This window comes from Rhipicephalus sanguineus, chromosome 3 (assembly GCF_013339695.2).
Source record: "Rhipicephalus sanguineus isolate Rsan-2018 chromosome 3, BIME_Rsan_1.4, whole genome shotgun sequence".
Classification (NCBI taxonomy): Eukaryota; Metazoa; Arthropoda; class Arachnida; order Ixodida; family Ixodidae; genus Rhipicephalus; species Rhipicephalus sanguineus.
The window spans coordinates 84,284,034-84,308,042 of record NC_051178.1 but is presented as its reverse complement, the minus strand read 5'-3'; the positions used below and the strand labels follow the sequence as shown (position 1 = coordinate 84,308,042).

General features: G+C 45.4%; 1 protein-coding gene across 1 annotated transcript in view; it reads right to left on the bottom strand.

The window, feature by feature from the left end:
• Positions 1–10,609: 10,609 nt before the first annotated feature.
• Positions 10,610–24,009, bottom strand: part of LOC119386800 (diuretic hormone receptor) — a 182,058-nt gene continuing 168,658 nt past the window's right edge. Inside the window, exons 10-14 of the mRNA XM_037654076.2 lie at positions 23,722–23,788; positions 22,924–23,009; positions 12,329–12,461; positions 11,668–11,709; positions 10,610–11,289 (exon numbers count right to left, since the gene is read on the bottom strand). Of these exons, the coding sequence (XP_037510004.1) occupies positions 11,041–11,289; positions 11,668–11,709; positions 12,329–12,461; positions 22,924–23,009; positions 23,722–23,788 (577 nt within the window). The 3' untranslated portion in view covers positions 10,610–11,040. The remainder of the gene's footprint in view (positions 11,290–11,667; positions 11,710–12,328; positions 12,462–22,923; positions 23,010–23,721; positions 23,789–24,009) is intronic.

The following is a 24,009-nucleotide window of genomic DNA, read 5'->3' as shown; positions in this document are numbered from 1 at the left end:
AGACCTATAGAACCTAAATATGTAGTTATATGCTTACTTTGAATATTTGAGAAAAACATGTGATGTTGATCTCGTTTGCTCTGAAAACCTTGTTATGCTATGTCAAGCACATTTACTTGATCTAGTCGCTAAATCCAAATATCTCTGGACGACTTTCTTCATTTTAAGTGGGCCTCTGCTGGATCAGCGATTACTGACTGACCGGGCAAGCCGCATAGCAGCAGCAAATTAGGCCCAGGACTAGGGCTCCACGCTCTGGGACATCACAGGCAAAACGCAAAATACAGTTTTCTCCTACTGCTACTGCTCAATTTTTGTGGCACATGCCTTCATGCACGCGGGCGACGGACAACGAACGGCCATGCCCTAGCCATATACAGCGTCGCTGTAGAAAGCCAAGAAAGAACATTTAATAAATCGTAAAACTAAGCGTTTGTTCTTTAAAGGCACAAGATTTGCGAATATTGCTCTATTTTAGCATGCACTGACACATTTAGGTAGGCCCTTTATGAATTGACTAGGCCGGGGCATCAAAAAATATGCTTCGCAATATAGTAAATGGTCTCGGCGTCAGAAAATCGACAGACGGCACACTTTATCACCAATTCAACGTGATTGGCACCACGAAATAATTAACGCATCATCTACACTAGGCACAGCTTAACGCTTGCCGCAGTCTGGGGTTTTAAGGAAAACTTGCCTATCAGGTAATACAAAACATCGCAGGGAAACCAGAACATGTTATTCAGGTCACGTATGGTGCTGTTTTGCAGCTGTCTACATGCTCTCAATAACTAAAATCTTACAACGACAAGCAGCCGATTCATCGCCGTTGCTGCACGACTGCAGTAGCCTACAGTCGAATGGAGGTCGACCTCGGAGTCGAGTCAACATATCCGATGGCTCAATGTGCAAGGCAATCCTCTGCCCGGACAATTATCGTTAAGGAAGCTGAGATCACCTAAAACGCGGGTCATTAGTAGGTCGAGGACATCCGCTATAACGACGCAGGGTAATTTACCTAGCGCTAAAGAAGTCACCATCTAGGAAGAACCTAATTAAGTGTTCGCAGTCCATTCGTGTTTCTCTTAACGGCGTTTCGCGCTATTGGAGATTGGTTGGAGAAGTCGTTAGCAGTTTGGGCAGCCCTCTCTTGTAATCCACTGAAAATTAAAATCTCATTATTGTGTTTCACATGGCTGCTTTGATGCTTATTTTAGTAAATCTGCTTCCTTGAACTCTGGAGCTCAAATTAGCTCTTCTGAAGACTTTGTAATGTTTACCTTACGGTGATGAACGTTTGTGAAGATGTTGCATACTTTTTTTGTGTGTATGTAACAATGGTGAACACCTGGAATTATTCACAGTGACGTATAAACAATTGGAACAACTCCTTACGCGTAAGTTTTGTTGTCAAGCAGCTACGTTGTCCGCAAAAAAGAAATGCTATTGACTGATAAATACGGAAGTGACGTAATATGTTCGAAACGAATTGAATTGTCCGGCTTGCATGCCACGATACAAAAAATTGGGGGACGCTTAAGCTTCGCCTTTAAGAGTTGAACGCGATAGCGATATCCTGCCCCTAGTGCTCACGTCGAACAGTACGAGTGTTTAACAAAATGCGCGCACTAAGGTGTGTGCCTTATGTAATAGGTAGCATGCTTTAAACCAGGAGCAATTATCCGCGAGAAACTTTTTCGAAGTTGCGATGCACCCACTACGTGGTCTTAAGGGAATACGCGCAGTAATGGGTGGCTCTCTTTAAACCACGAAGTCGTTATGATATTGACGTGGTGTGACGCCCGATGGCAATGCACGCTTGTACCACGCAATATTACTGCGATAATACATGTCGTACTGTGACACCTGTATACAGGTCGCGTATTTTTGGGAAGCACGAAAGTTACTTTCAGTGCAGCTCCATGCAGAGGCGTGGCTGTGTGGTAGAACACCTGCTTGCCACGCAGACGGCCTGGGTTCGATTCTCACTCGGACCCAACATTTTATTTTTATTTGCAGCTTTTTCGATTTTTCGGTCATGGACAAGATGATGATTTTTCGCTCACAACCAAAGACCCCGACGCCGACGCCGACGGCGGAATTTCTGCGATACGAGCTCTCTAACGCTATCGCGTTAATATGGGGAACGCCGTAACGGGGCAGGGTGGATTAATTATGACCACCTAGATTTCTTTAACTTGCACATGGATCTAGATGCACGAACGCTTTGCATTTCACACCCACAGAAATGTCCGTTAAACCGCTCATGGCCACCTCCATAAAACGGTGACCTAGGAGAATACACAGCCCTCGCAAAAGTGCGCCATAAGTACAACCAACAACATCCAGCGAGGTGTTAGAAGCGAGGAAAGACAAAATGTCTGATGAAATCGTTTCTGAGACCGTCATGCTTAAGGTTCATCATGTATTCGTTAACGACCACTCGATGGGCGGCTCTATAGAAAAAAAAATACTAACCTTTCCCATACAGCCGCGACAGCGCTGCCCAGCTACTTGTTGTGTTCGCATTAACGCGTGATGAGAAGCTTCTTCGCGTAACTAGTTTGCGCATGCACTAATTACTGTGGCAATCAAGTGCACATAGCTGTTCTGCCTCAACTTCACACCACAGAGCTGTTGGCACTGATGTTATCTTGCAAAGAATGCGGCGAGACATTCGCGAAACAGCGATCTTTGTCGTCGCTGATAGTGACAAAAACAGGTTAGCCAGAGTAAAGCGCCGAAGAACTGCTTATGCCAGACACCACGTACCAATGAGCAGCGAATAGAATGATTCATAAGATACATACCACTGCATATATTCCAGGGTTCGATAGATCACCGTCTAGCGAGGGGTATACATTTTCATTTTTCGTTGCAACTTTGGCAAGCGTTTGTTTCTTCGCAAGAAACAACACTGCATACGGCGCCCCCTTAAGGGAGAGCAGTGGCACGATCTCTGCTTTCACTCATCCCTCCAATATGTACTCAGCTCCTTTTGCCAGCAATGATGTTTTAACAAACTACAGGTGTTTTATTTGGCGGCACAGCCTTCGGTGAAGGTTAACTTTGTACATGAAAGGTCACGCGAAAGTATGAAGCTTACTGCGATTCCAGTAGAACGGTTTAATTATTGTCGTTTAATGAAGGAGTATATGTCAATTGCACTCCAGACATTGTCACTCGTGAGCATTTCCTCTCTATTACATCGCCACACTTGGCTCCAGTTTCAGCTTCCTCCTTTGCCACGTTGTGCTATAAGCAGGGTTCAGTTTGGGAGCGATAGATTTCATGCTTCGATGCAGCACTTGTGTATTTGTTCCGTCTCTTTATTGATCGGCTTGTGCACGTTGCCGTAATTAGCTGTAGAATTTGGAAAAAAAAAACATACAATTTTCGGCGCTATCATTTGCTTCATTGAAGGTTCATCTGCCAGCATAAGGCCTTCTGTTGCGTTACGCAACTCTTCATGGCGAAACTGTACATCCCCGTACCCACTAAAATTTCTTAGTACGTATGCTATAGGCAGTCGTAAATTTAGGCGCAGTATTGGTGATGCCAAAAAAAAAGTCACAGTTTCGCCACAAGGGCGAAGCAATGAATGCGATAGCAAGAAATTAATGCTATACGAAGTGAGGCTCGGCAATGGATACTCTCAGTTTGAACAGCGTTCCTGTTGCAAAGGCGGCCGAAGCAGCGAAGGAAACTAGCGTACTTCAACTGTCGAGCTGTGACACTTGATAGTTCGCGCTCATCTTCTGTTTGTTCGTTTAGCGGCGTCCCTCCAGCTCGAGTGACTTTCGTACGCTCGGTAACATGAGCGCGGACATCACGGTGAAAGCGTGAAACATTCCTCTTCCCCTCACCGCGAGAAAACCGCGCGAGCAGACAACGGAAGGGCAATGTTCTCGCTGCGCAAATATAAGAAGCGAGCGAGCTCGACGCCGACTTTTAAATGCGCCCGTCGCGCTGCTAGCGCCATCTCGCTGGTAATGAAGAAAGCTTATTTTCGCCTGCCGTCTGTGAGTCCGTCCAGCGGTAAAGGGTATGTATATAACGCTCGCCGTTAGCTACGTGGAGGATCTGCGTTTCGTGGCGTAGTGGATAGCGCCACTCGCTGCGGAACAAGAGGTCCCTGGTTCGATTCCGCGCTTCGGAAGCATTTTTCTGAATTATTTTTCTTTGGGGCTTTTATATATATATATACATACTTATACATATACGGTGCATGACGGCGACGGCGACGGCAAAATCCAGCCGAGACTGTCCATATAATTGCTATCGCAATAAAACTACGTGACGTTAAATGGAAACAATAAATCAGATTTGATTATTAGATTATTACTTCAGCGCTACAGTGTTGGAAATTTCGGCACCATAGGTATATATGATATTTGGGTATCGCTCCGAAACTCCGGCACTGGGAATGTCAATGTAGTCCTGGATTTTGATGTATTTCCGCGCATTTTAGCGTCGTCGGTGCAATAATATTTCCAAAAAGAAGCCATTTTTGGTCTGCAGACGGCAGACGGCATGAGCATGATTGACGTGTAGTTTTTGATGTCATGGCTAGAACCTCAAGGCGACATCGCTGCCTGCGTTCTTTTGCCGAAACGCTTGTGTGGCATCAAATTTTCGCGATTTTGCTGGTGCGTACAAATCTCCATGTCGGCTTTGCTTTGTTCCCTGCAAAGGACTTGTATTCTACTACCACGAAATTTAACTCAGCGTTCTCGGAGCGTTCATATGCTTTTTTTTTCCTTTTTTTTTTGCACCGCCAGAGCAACGCATTCATATGCTTGATACGTATTCATGTTCTGCAAGCGTACGTTTGCAGCCTTGTGGCTAAGACAATTGCCTGCAGAGCGCGGTGACACCCAGCCCCGCCACCGAAATTCATTTTGTTTTATGCATTTTTTATATTGGCAATGATCTTTTTAAGTGATAGATGGACACGCGGAGACTTTTTTTCGTTCAGTCGGCATTAAACTAATGGCGCATGGAGCACGGCTTACTCAATCTACTATGGGATATCGGAATGCTGTAAACAAGTTGACATACTGCTAGAAGAGTGAAGGCCCGCGCGACGTGGTCTTTACATGGAGCCAATCACGGATGGAAAATGGTACGATGTTATTTCATGCGACCCCCAGAATGTCCTGCAGCCTTGACCTCAATTTGTGCTCATTTCTCAAGAGCTTTAGAACTCGTGACAAATAGATCAAACAGCGGGCGTAAAAACTAAACACTCCGTATGTCTTTTTTTAAATTTCAGATCGTACTCCAATTTTGGGTCGCGTGCCTGAAAGAAATGGCGAATGAAATTATCTTGCCTGTCAGAACATACTGCTTTAACTGCATACAAATTTGCAGTGCAATCTTCCCCTGCATTAATGGTATACGAAACATGACACAGCAGCAAAAACTGGAATAAAACAAACGTTCCGCTAAGTTACTTGCACTCAGCGCAACGTTTTTTTTTTTTTCATAGACATTTTCGCTGCTGCATCAGGTTTCGCATAGCTTTGATGAGCTGCGAACTGATGCTTCACTATGTGTAGGCTCAAGTGCGACTCCTTGGATAGGCTGCAGCATTTCTCGACTGTTGTTACTGCTATAAAAATCGCTAGCTTGAAAAGGCTTTTTTTTTTCACATCGTATCAGTATAAACTGGGCTGTAAAATCAAGAACTTGTCCGCGGGCAAAAACGTATGTGCCACTGAGAGTGGGCAAACCCCACTACTCACCTCAGGTCAACTAAAATGAAGGGAACGCGCGGGCGGAAGGCCCCAATAGGATCGTGCACGAAAAGCTGAGCGCATGCAGAAAGCCACACAAGACGACGCACGTTGCGGCACAAATACACGTGCCGCTCAAATGGTAACATTTAAAGATGTATACGTTAAATTCCAAAGGGACTTTCTGGACGGACATTTCGGATTTAGTTGTAGGGTGTGGGATCGACTAACGTTAGAAACTGTGTCGCCTCTGTGTCTTGGGCGAAACAGCTTCACTGGTCATGCGCCCTACACATTGCAATGACTCTTCATTTTTTCGTAATTGCACATTTAGTGAAATCAAGACACTCTGCATCTTCAAACGTATCGCTAGTACTGGCTCGACTTTGTTTCGTTTCCGCTGCAATGCAAAACATATTTTGGTGGCACAGCTGTCCTTGCTAGTTAGTAGCACGGCCGCTATAATCAACATTATGTCTATCGGAATGGTAAATACTTAACCTGTCGAAGTAAATATTGAATATTAGAAATGAAATAATAAATGGGCTTAGGAATAAAAACAGTGTTGTCATCATTACTACTACCGGATCCACGAAGTAGCATTTAAAAGCTTCATGGCTTCATTTATAAGATCTGAAAAGCACACATCCATGGTCATTTCATCCTTGTTACGTCATGCCATTTTGCGGACACCTTGCCGTTATAGGCGGTGTTTATTACGGACGGGTGAAAGAAACATCACGTTTATTGCAACATACATTTATAAAACAAAGAAAAGTGGGAATACATGGCGAAAGAACACATAATATCGAGCACAAAAGAGAAAATGCTTGCGAATGTGAACAAGCTGCGTGCGGAAGCACCTGTACTTTTCCGCTTATACTAGTAAAAAACGGAGAGTTCTGAACCTACTCTTGACACTTGTACCCTTGCTTCTGATCATCGTGAGCACAAGTACATCTTAGAAAATGCTAGAAGCAGCAAACTTTCATTCTGAACAGGAAGACTGCCTCCTTTTTCCAAAAGTGAACAATGAATTCAGGTTCGCTGGATGCGCGCCTTGGCGTCGATGACGTCCCACGTTCTGTGTTCTCTTTTTTTCACTGTGCTCACTTCCTATTTATTCTGTTTACCGCCCTTCACAGCAGAGGTTGCGAATGAGTTTAGCGAAATACTTACTGCGTCCGGATGCTAAAACCTGCTTCTACGATAAGACGACTTTCGAGAACATTAACAGCATTACACTTATTGATTGCTTTCGCTACTTTTGTGGATTCTGACTAAAGCTACCTCTTATGCCCTCTTTGATGTTAAATTTGGAATTAAAACAATCTTTCCAAGTGCACAAGCGGTGTAAAAAAAACATTGCCAATGCCGCTATCAAGACTTTTCAGATGGGCATGATGGCTCCCCAGGTCCTACTGATCATTCAAAAAGCCAAAGACTTCAAAAATCACTCATTGGCCTGGTTTTCCTGCGCACCTTGGAAACACTGAGCGTGCTTCACTCAATCCCAACGAGGACGCACGCACGGCTGCACGAGGTCTGACTGACAGTGAGCCGGATAACGCGTCATCTCCTGGGAGACCCGTGGCTCTCTGCTCGTAGAACGAGATATGCAAGCACCGCTATCTCTCAAGAAGACTGCTACCTCTGCCAGACGCCTCGTTATGCAGGGCCCCAGCTGTCACTCGCAGACTGCTACAAACAAGCACTTACCCGAGCACTGCGGCACTGCACGCAATGTACCCTGAGTGCTTCCGAAGTCCGGACTGTCACCTGTGTGGTGGTTATGCGGATTTCGAGCATGTCCTGTGGGGCTGCGCCTCTGCAGGTCCCCTTTTCACCCAAGAGGAAATGAAGAAACTCATTAAAGCCTAGGTCCAGACCCTTCAAATCCTGGCCGTTCAGAGGGTCCGCGCGAGGGCCGACAGGTTTAACCTGATGGTCCACGAGTGGGCCAAGCCAGGTGACGTTGAGTTTCTCGGGTCTATTGTGGACCTAATAAAGTTGTTTCACTCACTCATGGACGAAAATTGCGCAGGAACCCTTTCCAGCGTAACAAAAAAAAAGTGTCCTGCCAACAAAAAATATTCGTCGATGAACAAATGCTACAGTTACCCTTTAGAAAACGCATGATCATCTCTAATGTGAATTGGTGGTATAGTCTCACAGGCAAGGCCCTCTCTTTCTTTATTGATTTAGAAATGGAATATCGCCTTGTACTTTCCTCTTTCTCGGTAAAGGGGGGGGATAGGAATGACGGAGGACCCTGCAAGCCTCGTGGGGCGCACTCAAGCCTGCCGAGACGTCAGGCCATTTGCGACTGGCCTATAGCAAAAGTGAACAAAACAGTGTCAGTTTTAATGCCGGGAAATGACTTTTACTTACTAAAATATACATTCATAGCTCGCTACAAGTCACAACACGTACAAACAACACTGCTACAACAAATGGCGCCTTCTCGTAAAGACGCAAAGTTTGTAACAATGATCGGTGCCCACTGCAGCAATGCTCCTGCTAGAACAGTTAGTTGGCTCTGCGAGGCTGACTAGATAACGTTCAGTGCTTGCTTAAGGCAGCTGCTTTGTACACGAAATGGAAGCCACCAACGAACACTGTGATGTATCAGTCATTGATTCGGTGCTTTTATATTTACGGCGAATTGAATAACGCGGCTTTTCACCCCATTGTATGACTACGTATGAAAACACTTCAATAGGCCCGTAGTGCTTTCCTTCAGAAAGCTTGATTTAAGCAAGAAACTATTCTTATATCTTTTGGGGTGGAGAGACTGACTTCTGAGATACTGGCGTAGTAACAATGTAACCGCTGGGCTTGCTTCCAATCGCAGGAATCAGTTACATAGAAAAGCTTACATAACGTGGGCATCACATCGGCAATAGTCAGCAACAACGTCTATTAACACTCTATCTGAACGAATGTATTTGATTGTTCTTTGAGAAAGCGTTAGTATATAAACGCAGTTAACAAAACAGGAAATACAAAATAGCTTGGGCCACAGGAAACTAGCCTTATTTGATAAAGCGGACATCGACGCAGCCGCAGCGTGTTTTGCACACCTAATGGAGTCGCAGTAAGCGTGCAGTATCCCAAACTAATTCAGCGAGTTCAACACCGCCACTGCGGTCCGCTAATCAGCGCCGCACATAAGAAGCACACGCTTGGTTTATGTTACAGCACTGAAGATTTGCCAGGAATGTGACGTTTGCTATTATCAGGACTTTTTACGAATTTCGAAAAACATAGGGTTCACAGCAAAACGATACTGCCACATGAAGCCGGTCCAATTTCATTCTAACTTGAAGAGGGTGAGCACCCAGAAAGCGTTTCCTTTTGCACACGACTATAGACCGCGCACTTATACCACGAATCATGTCACATTCAAATACAGGGCTTGCGGCCACACAAATCATATGTCCTCCTAACATTACTCCCCGGCAGCTCCTTTCGGCATCTGTTAGTGGTGCGGAGAGTCACCGCAGCACAAACCGTTTCCAGGCACGCGGGAAAAAGAAAGAAAAAGCGCTGTAGGAGGTGATCTCTTCACCCGTCTTTTTTGCAAGTCTGCGTCTTGTTTTATTAAACGGCTAAAAAGGCCAGCATAATGTAATGGTATCTTTCATTTGATTGCTTATCTTTTTTTTATCAACCTGAGGATCGCTTCCAGGCTTCTGCAGGCCCGAGTCTTGTGTCATGTTCAACAGGTACTAAATAAACTATGCACCGTCAATGACTGTCTGGTCTGGGTGGATAACAATGCTTGAATGTGGCTATCACCACACAAGAAGCAAGATAAAAAGCAGTTTCGAGACAAAACCGTTACATTAGCTATACCCAATTCATCAATGTCAGCACATGGCACATACACACATATGAAATGACATACATGATATAGTCTATAAATGAAAACAATAGTACACTGTCGTTCCGCGCAAATAATACAGTTCATATGTCGTCGCCACCTCGATGAAGCTTCCTCAAAAGCAACGAGACTCTTGCACCATTTCCAGTCACAGCATTATCTTGGGACCGACGTGGATTGACTCTATGATTCACTACAAACACTGTCCATACGGTGAAAACAGTCAAACGTGCACCGTTAATGAAAGGATGCTAACGCCAACGCGCACCTTTATCCGAGTCCAACAACTTTCGAGGAGGAACTTCGTGCTTTTTTCGCCCTCAACTTACGGCTAATAGTGGATGACCGGCATGTTCATCGAACCATAATAGCGATCCATCTTGACTTTATTCTTTGGCAGATGATCCCACGTCAAGGGCCGTCCTGGAGTGCTCAGTTACACTTCTGTCAATGTAACACGGTCGGTGAAAGAATACGTTGTTTAAAGAGAAAAATCACAGGGTCCCTTGTACATTCACCTAAGACGACTCGAAGGTGAAAGCCATCTTTTTTTTCTTCTCAATCGATGTATCAAGGAGCCTGCATGAACGGCTGGTCATGTAGGCTCCCTAGATGTATTTATCCTGTCCGCCACCCTCCGTAACATGGTTTTGCACTGCCTCCGTGATCAGCCCACCTTTGACCAAGCTACGATGTCATGTGATGACGGTGTAGCCTTGTGCCACAGGAGCGAAGGAACGAGGCGGCTGAACCAGAATCGACGCCAGCAGGGAAAACGAGCAGCGGCTTCACGTGCCACTGCGAAGCGCCGTCTTTATTTTCTTCTCTTGAGGTCGCACACTCTCCGGTTTTGTTCGCCGCCCAAAGTAGGGCGATACGACGGCATTATGTGGCGTTACGTCACGCGACGTCATGATGACGTCACAAATTTTCGCGATCTGTCATCACGTGATTACGTTTTGCCCCACTCGTCCCCGACGCCGCCGACGACACGGGACGCCGACGGTCAAATTCCTTGTTTAGTGAGGCATATAAGGCTTACGGCTTAATAATGAATATCGAAGCACTGCAATTCGCCACACATCCGACTAGGAATCTTCGACTGAGAAATACAGCGATTACAGGCGAAGATTTTAGTAGCACAAATCACTCATATACCTTGTGGCTATGCATTATAAGCAACCGTTACGTTCATATCGGTCGACTGTTTCCCATGCTACGTAGTGAAATGGCTGCAACGTAACGTTCACTTAGAGACGATGGGGCATGAACCAAGCATCCTGTGCTAACACTTCATAGCAATTCGTATTGAAAATAGCCCAGTATGTCGGCGGTTGGTGCTGCTTTTCAGCGAGGAACGTCGGAGGGTTCGCTGCGAACATGAGTCGTGTGGTGAAGGGCGGTCGATCGCGTTCACACTAGTTCGTCCTTGAGGGCCACCGGTCCGTAAGAAGTATTGCTGAAGCGCTTTCCGGTGGCCGAGTAGAGACGCGTGTTCCCCAGCGACGTGGTGGTCGTAGCGAAGCTTCCGCAGCTTCCTCGCTTGGAGTTGGCAACACGGACGTCGCCGAAACGCGACGTGCTCGAGCGACGTCTGCCGCCGCGTTTCAAGGCGCGAGCCGTCTTCCAGCGCTCCAGGTGGTGTCGCACAGTCTTTCGCACCTGCGCAGTGCAATGCAGCAATAAATAACGGAATATGAAAGTTAGAAGCAAATTTTAGTATACAATTCTGCGATTATGCCGTGAACCTAAATGAGGGGATCATCCCGCAGACGTGTGGTGCTAAACGATCAGTTGCAACTTAGGTGATCATTCAAGGTATTGCACCTTCGGATGTTCCGTGTTCTGCCGAGAACGCCATTTGACCACCAGATCTGTTGAGTTAACTCAAAGCATTCTTCGGATCATAAGAAATCAGTCGAGGGAGTTCATGCTCTTAGACGCAAAGCTTTCTTGTCTTACCCCGTCACTAATACAATGATGTGACGTCACAGCCTGAGCTTGTTTACGTTTGTCAAATTTAAAGAAATATATGCTCACCTCTCCGTTCAGGAAGCAGTAGAGTACAGCGACGTTGAAACCCTGCGGGTAAAAGTAATTGTGTTATAGCCGTTGCTGTAGCTTCAACTCGCAGGTAAGCACTACATCAACGGAGGTGCATGTTATCCTAATAAAATGCATTTCCTGATGACTGATAGAGTACATTCTTACAGTGTTAGTTGTGTCTTGTTTGTCATAAATATATTTTTCTTGCGTGCGATTCACTGGACTTATAACTTTATCGCTGCGAAGTGTCAGCATCGAAAGAGAGTAATTAATTAAAGATAAGAGAAAAACAATAATGTCCTATTCTGCGGAAGTTCGACGATGTCCCATCGCTGCGGTTATGCTCTGAGGTAATATCTTTTCCTAAGAGCTTAGCCATGCCCGGTTTAATAGCTAACTGAGCAGCTAAAGCACCACATGCAGGCAAAAATAACATGGGCATGAAAGGATGGGGTTTTGTGTATTGTTCTTTTCTTTCATTTTTTTTTCGTTCATCGTGCACATGTAATCCTAGAAATAAACCTCTGAACGTGGTCAGGCCTGGTCACGCTTTCCTCAAATAAAACCAACCGTAACGCCATCCTCTTAACTATATATTTAACAAAGTAAGAACTGTTGAAATTTTCACACACAGATGACACAAAAAGAACCTCACCTGTGTGGACAGCAGCGTAATTTGTAGATAGGTGAATATTACTCTGGCTGTCTTGTGCGTAGGTGTCCAGATCACGAGAATGTAGGTGACGCCGAGAAGTGGCAAGAGCACGAGCAGAGCTTTGGCAGCCTTCCTGCATACGCAAAAAAAAGGAAGAAAAGAAGAGAAAAAGCGCGAAAACCGTGACACCACATCCCCCACATCAGTGCGTATCTAAAATGCGTTAGAGCTCGTCTACAATTTATGCCTTCCGCAGGGGCCGACACAAATTCGCATAAAAACATGATTGAAAAGGGGTTACTGCTCGAATTGTTCTGCTTGTGTGCTAAGAAAGTACGACAACGGGGACGTGCTGTTAGTTGCATTTATTTATTTATTTATTTATTTATTTATTTATTTATTTATTTATTTATTTATTTAGATACTATATATTACGACCACAAAATTTTGTTTTTTACACGACTATTCGATTATAAATAAACAGTTGTTAGCTGACAAGCAATCGTCATCCTCAAAGACTGAGCTGGTACTTTTTTTAACAAAAACCTGCACCGGATGATGAAAAACGGTGGATATGGCGGGTACTCGTATGCCTAGAAGAGTAAAAGAATATCGAACGCATCCACGATCGCCCTACGCATATCGTCTACGTACGAGGTGATGCTAACCTAAGAGCATCGACAGAAATACACGTGAATAAGCGAAATTAAAAGCACGGAACCCATCGAAAGGTATTCTGGTATGGTTCTGTGCACAGTAAAAGCTAATCCACGAATGCAAAATAGTAAGAATGCGTTAGATTTGAGTTTTCTATTGTTAGTACTGCACTTTTTTCTTCTAGGTATGCGGACCTTGGGGACCGCAACCGCGCCCGATCCCATCCCGAAGTTGATAGAAGCGTAACCACGCTCTTGCGACTTCTATATATTTCAAGTGAAGGCAGAAAAATGTGGTGAGCAGCACAAGACCGTCATCGTAGTAGCGTGGGAACGTCGCGCACAGGTACAAAATAATCGAAAAGAACGAAACAAAAGGGAACCGATGCACCTACGCAAAATCCCCAGCGTCCCGAGACGATCTTTCTAATAACTGTACCTTCGGATTTTCAAAATTTCTAATAACTGCAACTTCAGAAATTTGTCGCAATTGAAGACGTAGCGGCTTTTTTTCTCCGAAACGCAATTTTACTTAAACCTGAAGGATCTGCTCATCACTGACAATATTACTGTGCAGCGAACACATTGCACCTACCCCAAAAATTTGTCATACAGAATACCTTTTCAGCGTAGCTTGGAGCCAGGCCTGTAGCCAGGAATTTTTTTCGGGGGGGGGGGGGCACTTGCTGAAAGCCTTGACTGTTTGATAAAAACGCCTATTTTCATTATTTATTTTCAGTAAAACATCATGTATCATAAAAATATCGGGGGGGGGGGCGACCCCCCCCTGGCTACGGGCCTGCTTCGAACATATGTAGGAAATGTCGATTACAACAAAAATATACGCTTTGATACGCGGTATGTGCCGCTACCCTATATGTTTACATTCGAGCTTCCAGTTCAGTAAGGTATCAGTAAGCGTCGATACTCAGTATTTTCTGCCTTACTGCGCAGCCTGCGAGGAAAATAGGGTAAAGAATGGATCAGCTAGAAGATTCTCAATTCCATACAAGCAACACACCTTCCTACGGTACCTCACCATTACGCGAAAAGGAATGAATGACACAGCAAACATGTACGCTTTAACTAGCTACTGTACATAAAATATTGTAAAGACTTCGGTATTCTTCTCAGCACATTAATGTAAATCGGTTTGTGATACTAAAGCAACTCCTTTGAGCACTTGTTCAACCAAACGGAGTAGTTGGAAGTAATCGTTCTAGAAAACTGTCACACGTATACATGTATACGGCGTCAATACTTAGACGAGCTGTCAGTAAAGAAAAACTTTTCAGAGCTCTGCATGTTCTACGTTTCAACAACTGGAAGGCAACATCGTTTTCGTAAAAGACGGTTTCTTGTAGATTTTCCACTTGTTTGGTGCTGCTGATATACATCGAGCAATAAGAAAAAAAAAGCAATTGATAGCAAAAACCGCGAAACACTGGTTATTGGTTTGTATACAACAAGAAAAATGTTGTTTGGCAAGGCTGGAAAGCAAACGAGTTATGCGAAGCGAGCAGGCAGAGCTGAGCATTGATTTTGTACTTGAGAAGCACATGTAACAATTATCGTCATGTAGCGTTTATTCAAGGACTTCCAACCTAAGCGTACCTAAGTATATGCGAAAGTGCAGATGCAGTGGGCGGCTATGTGCAGTTAGTCGCTATGGTAAGCATTTGCTATGAAAAATGCAAGGCTGGCTGATGATACCTAGTTATTGCGAAGCTAGTTACTTTACGGTGTTAGGCGTCTCTCTTAGTTGAAGGGATGACGTTGCTAACGAAATCATTCATGCAGAGCCTGCTTGTTAGTGCACCCCACTCCATTGTTAATCTTGTCGTAGACGAAGTCCAGCCACTTGCCTTGCCGTTTTACGGTTAGAGGGGCGCGGATCGGCCCACGGTGGAGTTGAGTGCCTAGATGTTTTGGGAACAAATCAGACGAGAATGTTGCAGAAAGACATATGCACATTAAAGTTCACGAACACTATTTTGATGTCGGAATGTACGAAATCATGAATCCATGCAGTTGTACCATCGTAACCCACTTCAGCGCTTCACATGCATTTTAAAAGAAAAATTGGAGGGGAGGGGCTCCGTGCTAAAGCGCCTTCTTAACATGACCAGCCGGAATAGAAATATTTGTCCACATCTGCCTCGCCTTATATGTCATTATAGCTAAACCAGAGCTAGGAAATAGTCCTTACTTACGTAAAAATTCATGCTAGTCTTGTTGCCATGCAAGGGACCTCACTGCAACGGCCAGTCTAATTTGAGACAAGCGATTCATGATTGTGTTGTTATATATAAATGCACAACGGCCTCTCGCTGAAAAATGAACTGCGTGCGCACGGGCTACAAACGGTTGGATGCGTTCTGAACAGATAAAATAGAAAAATGTGGATAAGCTTACATGAGGACTATTGGCGTTGGGGACAGGAACATGCGCGATAAAAGCAAACGTGCATGTGCTGATTTGACATGCATGTGTCTCATTTTGAATGGTCGTAAGCAAGCCGGAACATAGGAGCAAGTTAACAAAGGTCCTTGTTCGCAATATCACATTCTTATTGGGAGGTTGTGTCCACTGATGATGCTGTAGTAACTACAGGGCGACTTTTCTTCTTACAAGCTTGACTAGCTCCTTGTGAATACAAGTGCCGTTACCGGAGCGTGAAATTTGTCGGTTAGTGCACGATTACACCTGGTGTCCGCAGCTATGAGTTATGCCACCTCACACACTGTATGAGATGGCATAACTGTCGACCTACATATACTGGCGCATTAAGCGAATTTTTTTCCAGGCGCATTAGTGATGCTTGCATGAAGTCCGTTTCTCTATGAACGCGATGTACTACACCTCTTCTCGCTGGTTTTGTGACCGAAGCTGAAATTGTACGAGTATACGTTTTGGGTGCAGCTTCGTGAACACATCAAGCAAGTTTCTAGGGAACACAACAGGGTCCGTTTTGTCGTGGAACTATAGTGGAGCGAAAGCTTCAAACTTGCACGCTGCGACTTTGTCTTACACGCGCCCTTCGACTTGTTTTGACCGCCATCCTCCCTTTTCCGTGCTCTCCAATCAGTATCAAGAGATAACCCGTGTACATACACTGTATTGATCAGATATACGGCCAAAAAAAGTTCAACAGACAGAGAAATGCTGGAACCAGCTGCGTGCGTTGTTCCTAAAGTTCAGCAGAAATATTGCTAGATGCAGATGTAGCTGGACACGTCGGCGCAATTTTTCGAGAAAATGCCCGTTTTGTGGTATTTGCGCATAGCCCATTTGAAAAAAAAAATGTGGATATCCCTTTTTTTTCATAAAGGATTTCCTGAACAACTACAATGTTATGTTAGCGCTTGCCCTCGTGCCCTCTCTTGTGACAGTGTCTCTTTCTTTTTTCACGCATCCTTTTACTTCGAAATAGGTTATGTCGATTTCCTCGGGGGTTTGTGAAGATGCTCGCAGTTCCGGAGAGGTGTTTTCACAGCAATAATATTAATATCTGGGGTTTAACGTCCCAAAACCACGATGTGATTATGAGAGACGCCGTAGTGGAGGGCTCCGGAAAGTTCGACCACCTGGGGTTCTTTAACGTGCACCTAAATCTAAGTACACGGGCCTCAGATATTTTCGCCTCCAAGGAAAATGCAGCCGCCGCGGCCGGGATTCGATCCCGCGACCTTCGGGTCAGCAGTCGAGCGCCATAACCACTAGCCCACCGTGGCGGGGCGTTTTCACAGCAAAGAGCCCGCACGTCCTGCAGGCTGATTTACCCGCTGGACATGAGCCAATCAGAAGTCGGCGTATCACCCCTGTGTGAAAGACGGCACCCGTGTTCCCGTGGTGGCGCCTCCTGACGGCGAGGATGTGAGGGAGCCATGAGGAACGGCCCTTTTTCTCTTGGGCCTTGGAACTCAGTCCGCGCGGAGTCGACTCTCAAGCGAGCGATGGGGAGCTCCGCGGGAGCGATTCCGCGGATCGTCCCCGCGGACTCCTTCCCATTCTCCTTAATGCGCCTCCGTTCGCTAAACATGACCCGCGAGCGCTATAGGCTTGGTTTTCAGGCAGCAGCGAACTTTACTAGCCTGCTGTCCAGGCGTAGTGAGTTAATACTCTCGATTCCTTACTGTGTTGTATTTGTCGTGCTACAATAAGATCCTGGCACTCGCATAATTTGGCTAGCGGAGCCATTATATGGAAGGTGTAAAAAATGCCATTTTGTTTGTTTATACACGCTACGGTGTATTGCGTGATTTGTTCCTTGAGCGCGAAGGATTCCGCAAGGTATAAGGTGCCACGGTTCATCAATAAAAATTTGTAAGCTATCTCTTTTATACAATCCATACTACAAGCTACAACTATCCGTCTTTTATCTACATACTTGCCTAATTTATGAATAGTTGCAAGCAAAACACGAAGTTTAAGAGAACGGAAATTTGGGCAAGTTGGTTTGCATTCATTATAAGAATAACAGCGCAGCAACACGAGGACAGAGTGGCCGTCCCGTTGTTTCTTTCATTCTGTCCTCGTGTTGCTGCGCTGTTTTTATAATCAAAACACAAAGGTTGGGAAAAAGCAGCCATTGGCATTACTACAACATATTCCTTCATATGTTGTTTTTTTATTTTAGTTGTTTGTAGCTGTTTATGTTTAGCAACTGCCGCACTCCAATGAAAAAAACATACCGCTTTTACCTCTTAAAGATTACGGAAGTCGTAGCTCCTTTTTTATAATGACTCCCGGCAAGCTGTACAGCTATCCTGGTTTAAGAAAAGTTAAATGCACCAGATAAATGAACCGAAACAAGCCCCGAAATAATAAACATAGCAGAACATCAGCCGAAGAGATGTTTGTACAAAAACATACTGATCTGCAGTTCGGAAGAAAGTTAGCATTATTGAACAACAGCGAGCACTTGCCGACAATGCGGGTGCGTTGATATTTTGCAACATTTCTGCAAAGTAAGTAGACACTGAGTTTAAATTTCTAAATTTATCCGCATTGTCGAAAGCCGGGCTATCAGAACGTGGTATCGTGCCAAACGAAGCATAGGAGAATCCTTATTTCCTGGGAAATCGCAAACAATCTGCCTATACGTATTCAATAAATAATCGCATGCTAATTCATGCTCCATAACGAATACTGTGCGAAACGTCTGCATCTGACATACATACAGGTATCAGTGCGGCGGCTTAGCACGACTTCTCGTCCGTTATGCAGTGCCGAATATGAAGGTACCGATGGTGAACGTGCAAAGAGCTTCGCGCAAAAGACGCGGTATCTTTTAGCGGTTAGGACGTGCGACAAAACAGAAGGCTCTGCTCTTGAACTAGGCGTGCATTCATAGATATTTGTACTACAAAAAAAATCACTCAACAAGAAGTCAACATGGCGTGTTTGCTATGGCACAAGACTTCTGAAGCAAATCTTTTGCAGAAAAGGACACTCCAGGAAGGCATGTTCTTCGAGGACTTATCACATCACTGGAGGCCATTTTCCCCTGAGTCGGTTGCGCTGGTCCGAATATTATACCACATTGCTCTTCAGTATTATCTGCATAAACTGGATTGGATTGGAATAACTTTATTAACAAAGTCCGGAGGCGTGTGCCTTAGCACGCGGCGGGCTGCTCCCACGACGGGACAGTCAGGCCGAGACCTACCGCCGCATCGTGGGCCCTCTGGACAGCCCAAAGTTGTGACTGAATGTCCGGACTCCTCAGAGCGGAGCCCCACTTGCTGGCCGATGCTGTATCAGTGCCACGTACCGAGGGGCACTCCCAGAGCATGTGGTGTAAGGTGGCTAAACCGCCACATTTCGTACATGAGTTAGTTAAGTAAACATCAGGATAAAGCTTGTGCAGAAAGGCAGGGTTAGGATATGTTTCAGTTTGCAGCAATCTCAGTGTCAAAGCCTGCGCCCTGTTTAACTTCCGAGCTGGAGGCGGGAAGACTCTCCTACCCATAGCGAAATGTAAAGTAATTTCATTGTACGTGGTCGGTTGATCCCTATTTACCAATCCTCCAGGTTGTCCCAGAAGTCCTCCATGGTCGCGGATAGTTAACCCTCGCGCCCTGGAGTGGGCCAACTCATTGAGATTGATAATCCCCCCTACCATGGAGCCCATATGAGCAGGGAACCATGTAAGGGTATGAGTTCTAATTGACCTCTCACCGAGTATTGCTTTGGCCTCTTTACACACAGCACCAACAGTGAAAGCGCGAATGGCCGCGCTAGAATCACTATATATATTTTCGTGATTTTCATCGAGGAGAGCCATGGCGATGGCAACCTGCTCGGCTGCATTAGCAGTTTGGGCGTATACCGACGCCGCATTAATGGTAACCCCCTGGTGGTTGATTGCAACTACCGTAAACCTGCCACTGTTGCCGTCATATTGTGCCGCGTCTACGAAGCAGCCACCCCCTTGGAGACCCTCAACGTCGCGGAGAAGGGCCAGAGCTCGCGCTCTTCTCCTGCCTACATTTCGCTGGGGATGCATGTTCCTCGGGACAGGCGAGACGATAATGTTCTCCTTCTGATCTCTCGTCAACCCTTGGTACAGAGCATCAACCTGAGCCGGTGGGGTACCTATATCCGCGAGAATTCTCCTGCCTGCTTTTGAGCCAGAGAGTCGAATTACCTGTGCTCTTTCTTGCGCTTCCGCGATTTCCTCCAATGTATTATGAATTCCCAACTGCAGGAGACGATCCGTGTGGGTATAATTGGGGAGCCCCAGGGCACTCTTTACCCCCCTCCTAATCATCGCATTAAGCTTATCCCTTTCCACTCTCTTCCAAACGTGCATTGCCGCCACATATGTAAAATGGCACAACAGAAAGGCATGGATAAGCCTGACCGAGTTATCCTCTGATAACCCTGCCCGTCGATTAGCCACCCTCCTAATTAGCCTAATAACACTATCTGTCTTTTTCGCTAATCTTTGAATCGTGATGTTATTGGTGCCCGTCGCTTCCAGCGTCATACCTAGGATTCGAATGGAAGCGACCTTGGGGATTAACCCACCACTCTTGGTACGGAGGTGGATGTCGGTCTCTAGTGGTGGCATCCAGCCTCTCGGTCGGGGGCCCCTCCTGACCGGCTTATACAGGAGAAGTTCAGACTTCTCCGGGGAGCAGGAAAGACCTGTGCCCTCCAGAAAGCACTCGGTAGTGTCGATTTCCTCCTGCAGGGCAGCCTCTACAGCGCCATCACTACTTCCCGGACACCAAATGGTGATATCATCTGCGTAAATTGTGTGACCAACATCCTGAATTCCACTAAGCTGCCTCGAGAGACCAGCCATGGCAATGTTAAAAAGTAGGGGTGAAAGAACAGAGCCCTGCGGGGTGCCCCTATCGCCCAGGACTTTCACATCCGATTCCAGATCGCCAACTTTAAGGATGGCTCTCCGACTGCTCAGGAAGGATCTGACAAACGCATGAAACGAGGAACCTAAGTTGAGACCAGAGATTGCATTCAGAATGAAATCATGACGGACATTATCAAAAGCTTTTTTTAAATCCAAGCCCAGGATCGCCCTGGTATCCCTAGTATAATTATCTAAAATTTGAGTCTTAATGATTTTCATAGCATCCTGGGTGGAGAGGCCCGGCCTAAAGCCAATTAAGTAATGAGGAAAGATATCATTGTCTTCTATGTAAGCCGCAATTCTGTTCTGGATAACGTGCTCCGCCACCTTTCCCACGCATGACGTGAGAGAGATGGGACGGAGATTATCCAAACTCGGCGCTTTACCGGGCTTGGGTATGAGTATCACCTTGGCCAGCTTCCATTGCTCCGGGATATCACCTCCCTTCCAAATCTTATTAATCTCGTCAGTGAGATATTCAACAGAGTCATCTTCCAAGTTTCTAAGTGCTTTATTGCTAACCCTATCCGGACCCGGTGCTGATCCGCCGTTGAGTTCGTGCAGGGCTCGTCGCACGTCACTTACTCCGAAGGGTTCATCCAAATGAGGACACGGTGTCCCTTCATACGCCGGATAGGCTTGCATGTTGGAATCGGGAGCTAGCGGTAGATACTTATTACATAGCTGCTCTAATATCTCCGCTCCCGAGGAGGACTTTTGAGCAAGATGGAGTATTTTAGCAAGGACCCCCCTTTGATTAGATTTTGTGCCCGACTCATCCAGAAGATGTTTTAGAAGGTTCCATTTACCCCTCGTTCGCATTTGTCCATCGACTGAATTACAAATTTCATCCCACTGCTGCCTGGATAATGTTTGGCAATGTTCTTCAACTTGCTTATTTATCTCTGCAATCTTTTTCCTAAGCTTACGATTAAGCCTCTGGCCCTTCCATCGTTCCAACAGTGACTGCTTGGCCTCCAATAAATGCGCAAGTCTACTGTCCATTTTGTCGGTCGGTACCTCTGTCTCAATCGTCTTAGTGACTGCCTTAACATCCTGCAGCAGCATCTCTGTCCACTGCTCCAGAGACTCTGGTTTTTCCCCTCGTTCAGCTCGAGCCGTGCGTGACTCTCTAAACTTATCCCAGTCCAGATAGGAGAACTTTCTTCTATATTTTGCCTCCATTTGTAATTTAGTGACGTTAATATAGTGGTCGCTGCCTAAATCTGGCGGAAGGTTTTCCCACCCGACTGAGCCCGCATTTTTGACGAAGACTAGATCCGGCGCGGCACATCTGCATAAACTGAAATATTTTTATTTATACGAGTCGGAAGCAGGGATTAAAGAAAAAAAAAGATGCTCATATTAGAGTCCTACTTCAATATAACGAACACCGGTTGAGCTAATGAATCTTATACTGAACGTGCGCTGGTTACAGCCCAATCAGGGGCGTAGCCACGTTAGGACACACCGGGCCCGTGCCCCCCCCCCCCCCGAAATTTTTTTTTGCCATAGCATACAGAGCAGAAAATGACACTCGACCACATCTGCCTGCTCGTCCCCACTACAGATCAAGGAGGTGCCCCCCCCCCCCCCCCGAAAAAAATTTCTGCCTACGCCCCTGAGCCCAATAAGCACGAAAACACAGAAGTTCACATACAAAATTGTACAGTCAGCATAATGAATTCGGGCAGTGGAGTGCAAGGTGAAAACTGCACTTGCATTAGTGCCAATGCGTCGGCACTGTGCCGACATTTACGGAAGCCTCCGTGAGCAGGTATACAATGTCCCTCTCAAACGTCCGTACTTCGCGTTGAAAATGTCGTCAAAGAAATTTTCAAATGTATCAATGTGTATAACCTTCAAGATACCCACAGTTAGGTAGAATGAACTGGTTTCAACCCTCATTAAAATGACGAAAGCACCCTTCGAATAGCTGCTACGCGAAGTGTATAAGAAATGTTGTCATCTTGACATTAACTGCCGTCGCATTGCTGGAACACACGCAGCTCCTGCAGCTTCACATGATGGTATCGTATCAGCCGCGGAGGCACGCACGACGGTTGGTCGGCGTCTGCGTAAATGGCTCGTTAGATATTTATTTGCTACAGGGGAAGCATTTCTGTTTCTTTTTCCTTGTCGGGCTGCTCTGGCGAGCGGGACTAAGTTCGGGTTGCACGTGCCTTCTTTCTCGTATGGGGAACGGGCTCTGCGTTGTTTCAGCCCGAGTCAGAGCTCTGTAGCGACCGGCCTAATGTGCCATTCGTTTCGTCGAAGAACATTCCAGGTGCGAAAAAGGAAAGAATGATGCGCAAGATTTTGATGCACAGTTTCTTTCTTATTTATTATTGTCTAGATGGGCAAATATGTGTACAAAGATGTGTAAGAAAACTTGAAGCTCGTCATAGGTGAGTTTGTGAATATCGGATTTCTCGATATATTAGACAGTTTGCTAGTGCAAAAACCTGCTCGTTATAGTTAGGCTTGACTATTTTCGATGCAGAGATTGGCCGCAACGAGTGTTCCTATTATTTGTTCATTCTAATCGAAGCACTGACCTGTATTGGCGAGACTCGACAGTGTTCGCAGCTCGGAGCTTCGTGATGAGCACCCACATTATCTCGGCGAGGAAAAACATGTTCGTCTGAAAATAAGCAAAATAAAAGGTATAATGGTGATGTGGCGCTTGATGGCGCAATGTATGCTATATGACAACAAAGGAACAAATTGAGCAAACAGTGCAACTTCGTTATTCCACGCGAAGTGTAAAAACTAAATGAGTGAAGGACGTTCAGCCACTCGTTAAAGAAAACTAAAATTGCATTTTGATCCCGTTTATCTGCTCAGAAAATATAAATAGAGGCTAGCGCCAGGTAATCTTTCCGGAACTTTAGAACGTACTTTTTTTTTATCGCGCTCTCTGCGCACAATTCGACAAGCGCTTTCGCTGAGAGAGTTCTTTTTTTAATTTCAGAAATCTATATAAACGTTCTCGAGCGAGCATTTTTCGGACAACTACTTTTATTGTCCATTCGTACGGCTTTTACGTTGCTGTTTAGGATGATATCACTTCATTTCACTGCTCGCTATATACAACATGACCTGGTTAAAAAATGCGGTTGGTATTGCCCCAATTACTCAGTGGGTCATCTAACTACTGACGAATGAAACGTTATTTATATGTGTGTCTAGACAGGAGTGAATATTATGTCGACAAATAGCATTAATCCCCTGTGTACGATGGGGGTGGAGGCCCATTGCTTATGCCCTGTCTTTTTATTATGTTTTAATGTATTGAAAATTTGAATGGATTCGATGAAAGTATTAAGAAGCAAACGATTACGAGCATGCATTACCAAGAGAACGCCAATCACTGGAACGATGAAGATGCAGTCATACAGGTCTCTCATCTGCCACACGCATCTGAAAACAACCAGAAAAGAAAATCAGTTGAAACAGTCCAAATGTGAACATTCGCCCTAGTCATGGTAGACTATAAAGCTTTCGGTTCGCAACGATCTGTCATGGTTAATTTACTTTGGACAAATATTATTCCGAAGTGGTTGAACGGGCACCTAATTAGTAGGATGTCGCCTTACAGGAATTTTGTGAAGCATTTTGTATTATTGCGTTGTGCGACTGCT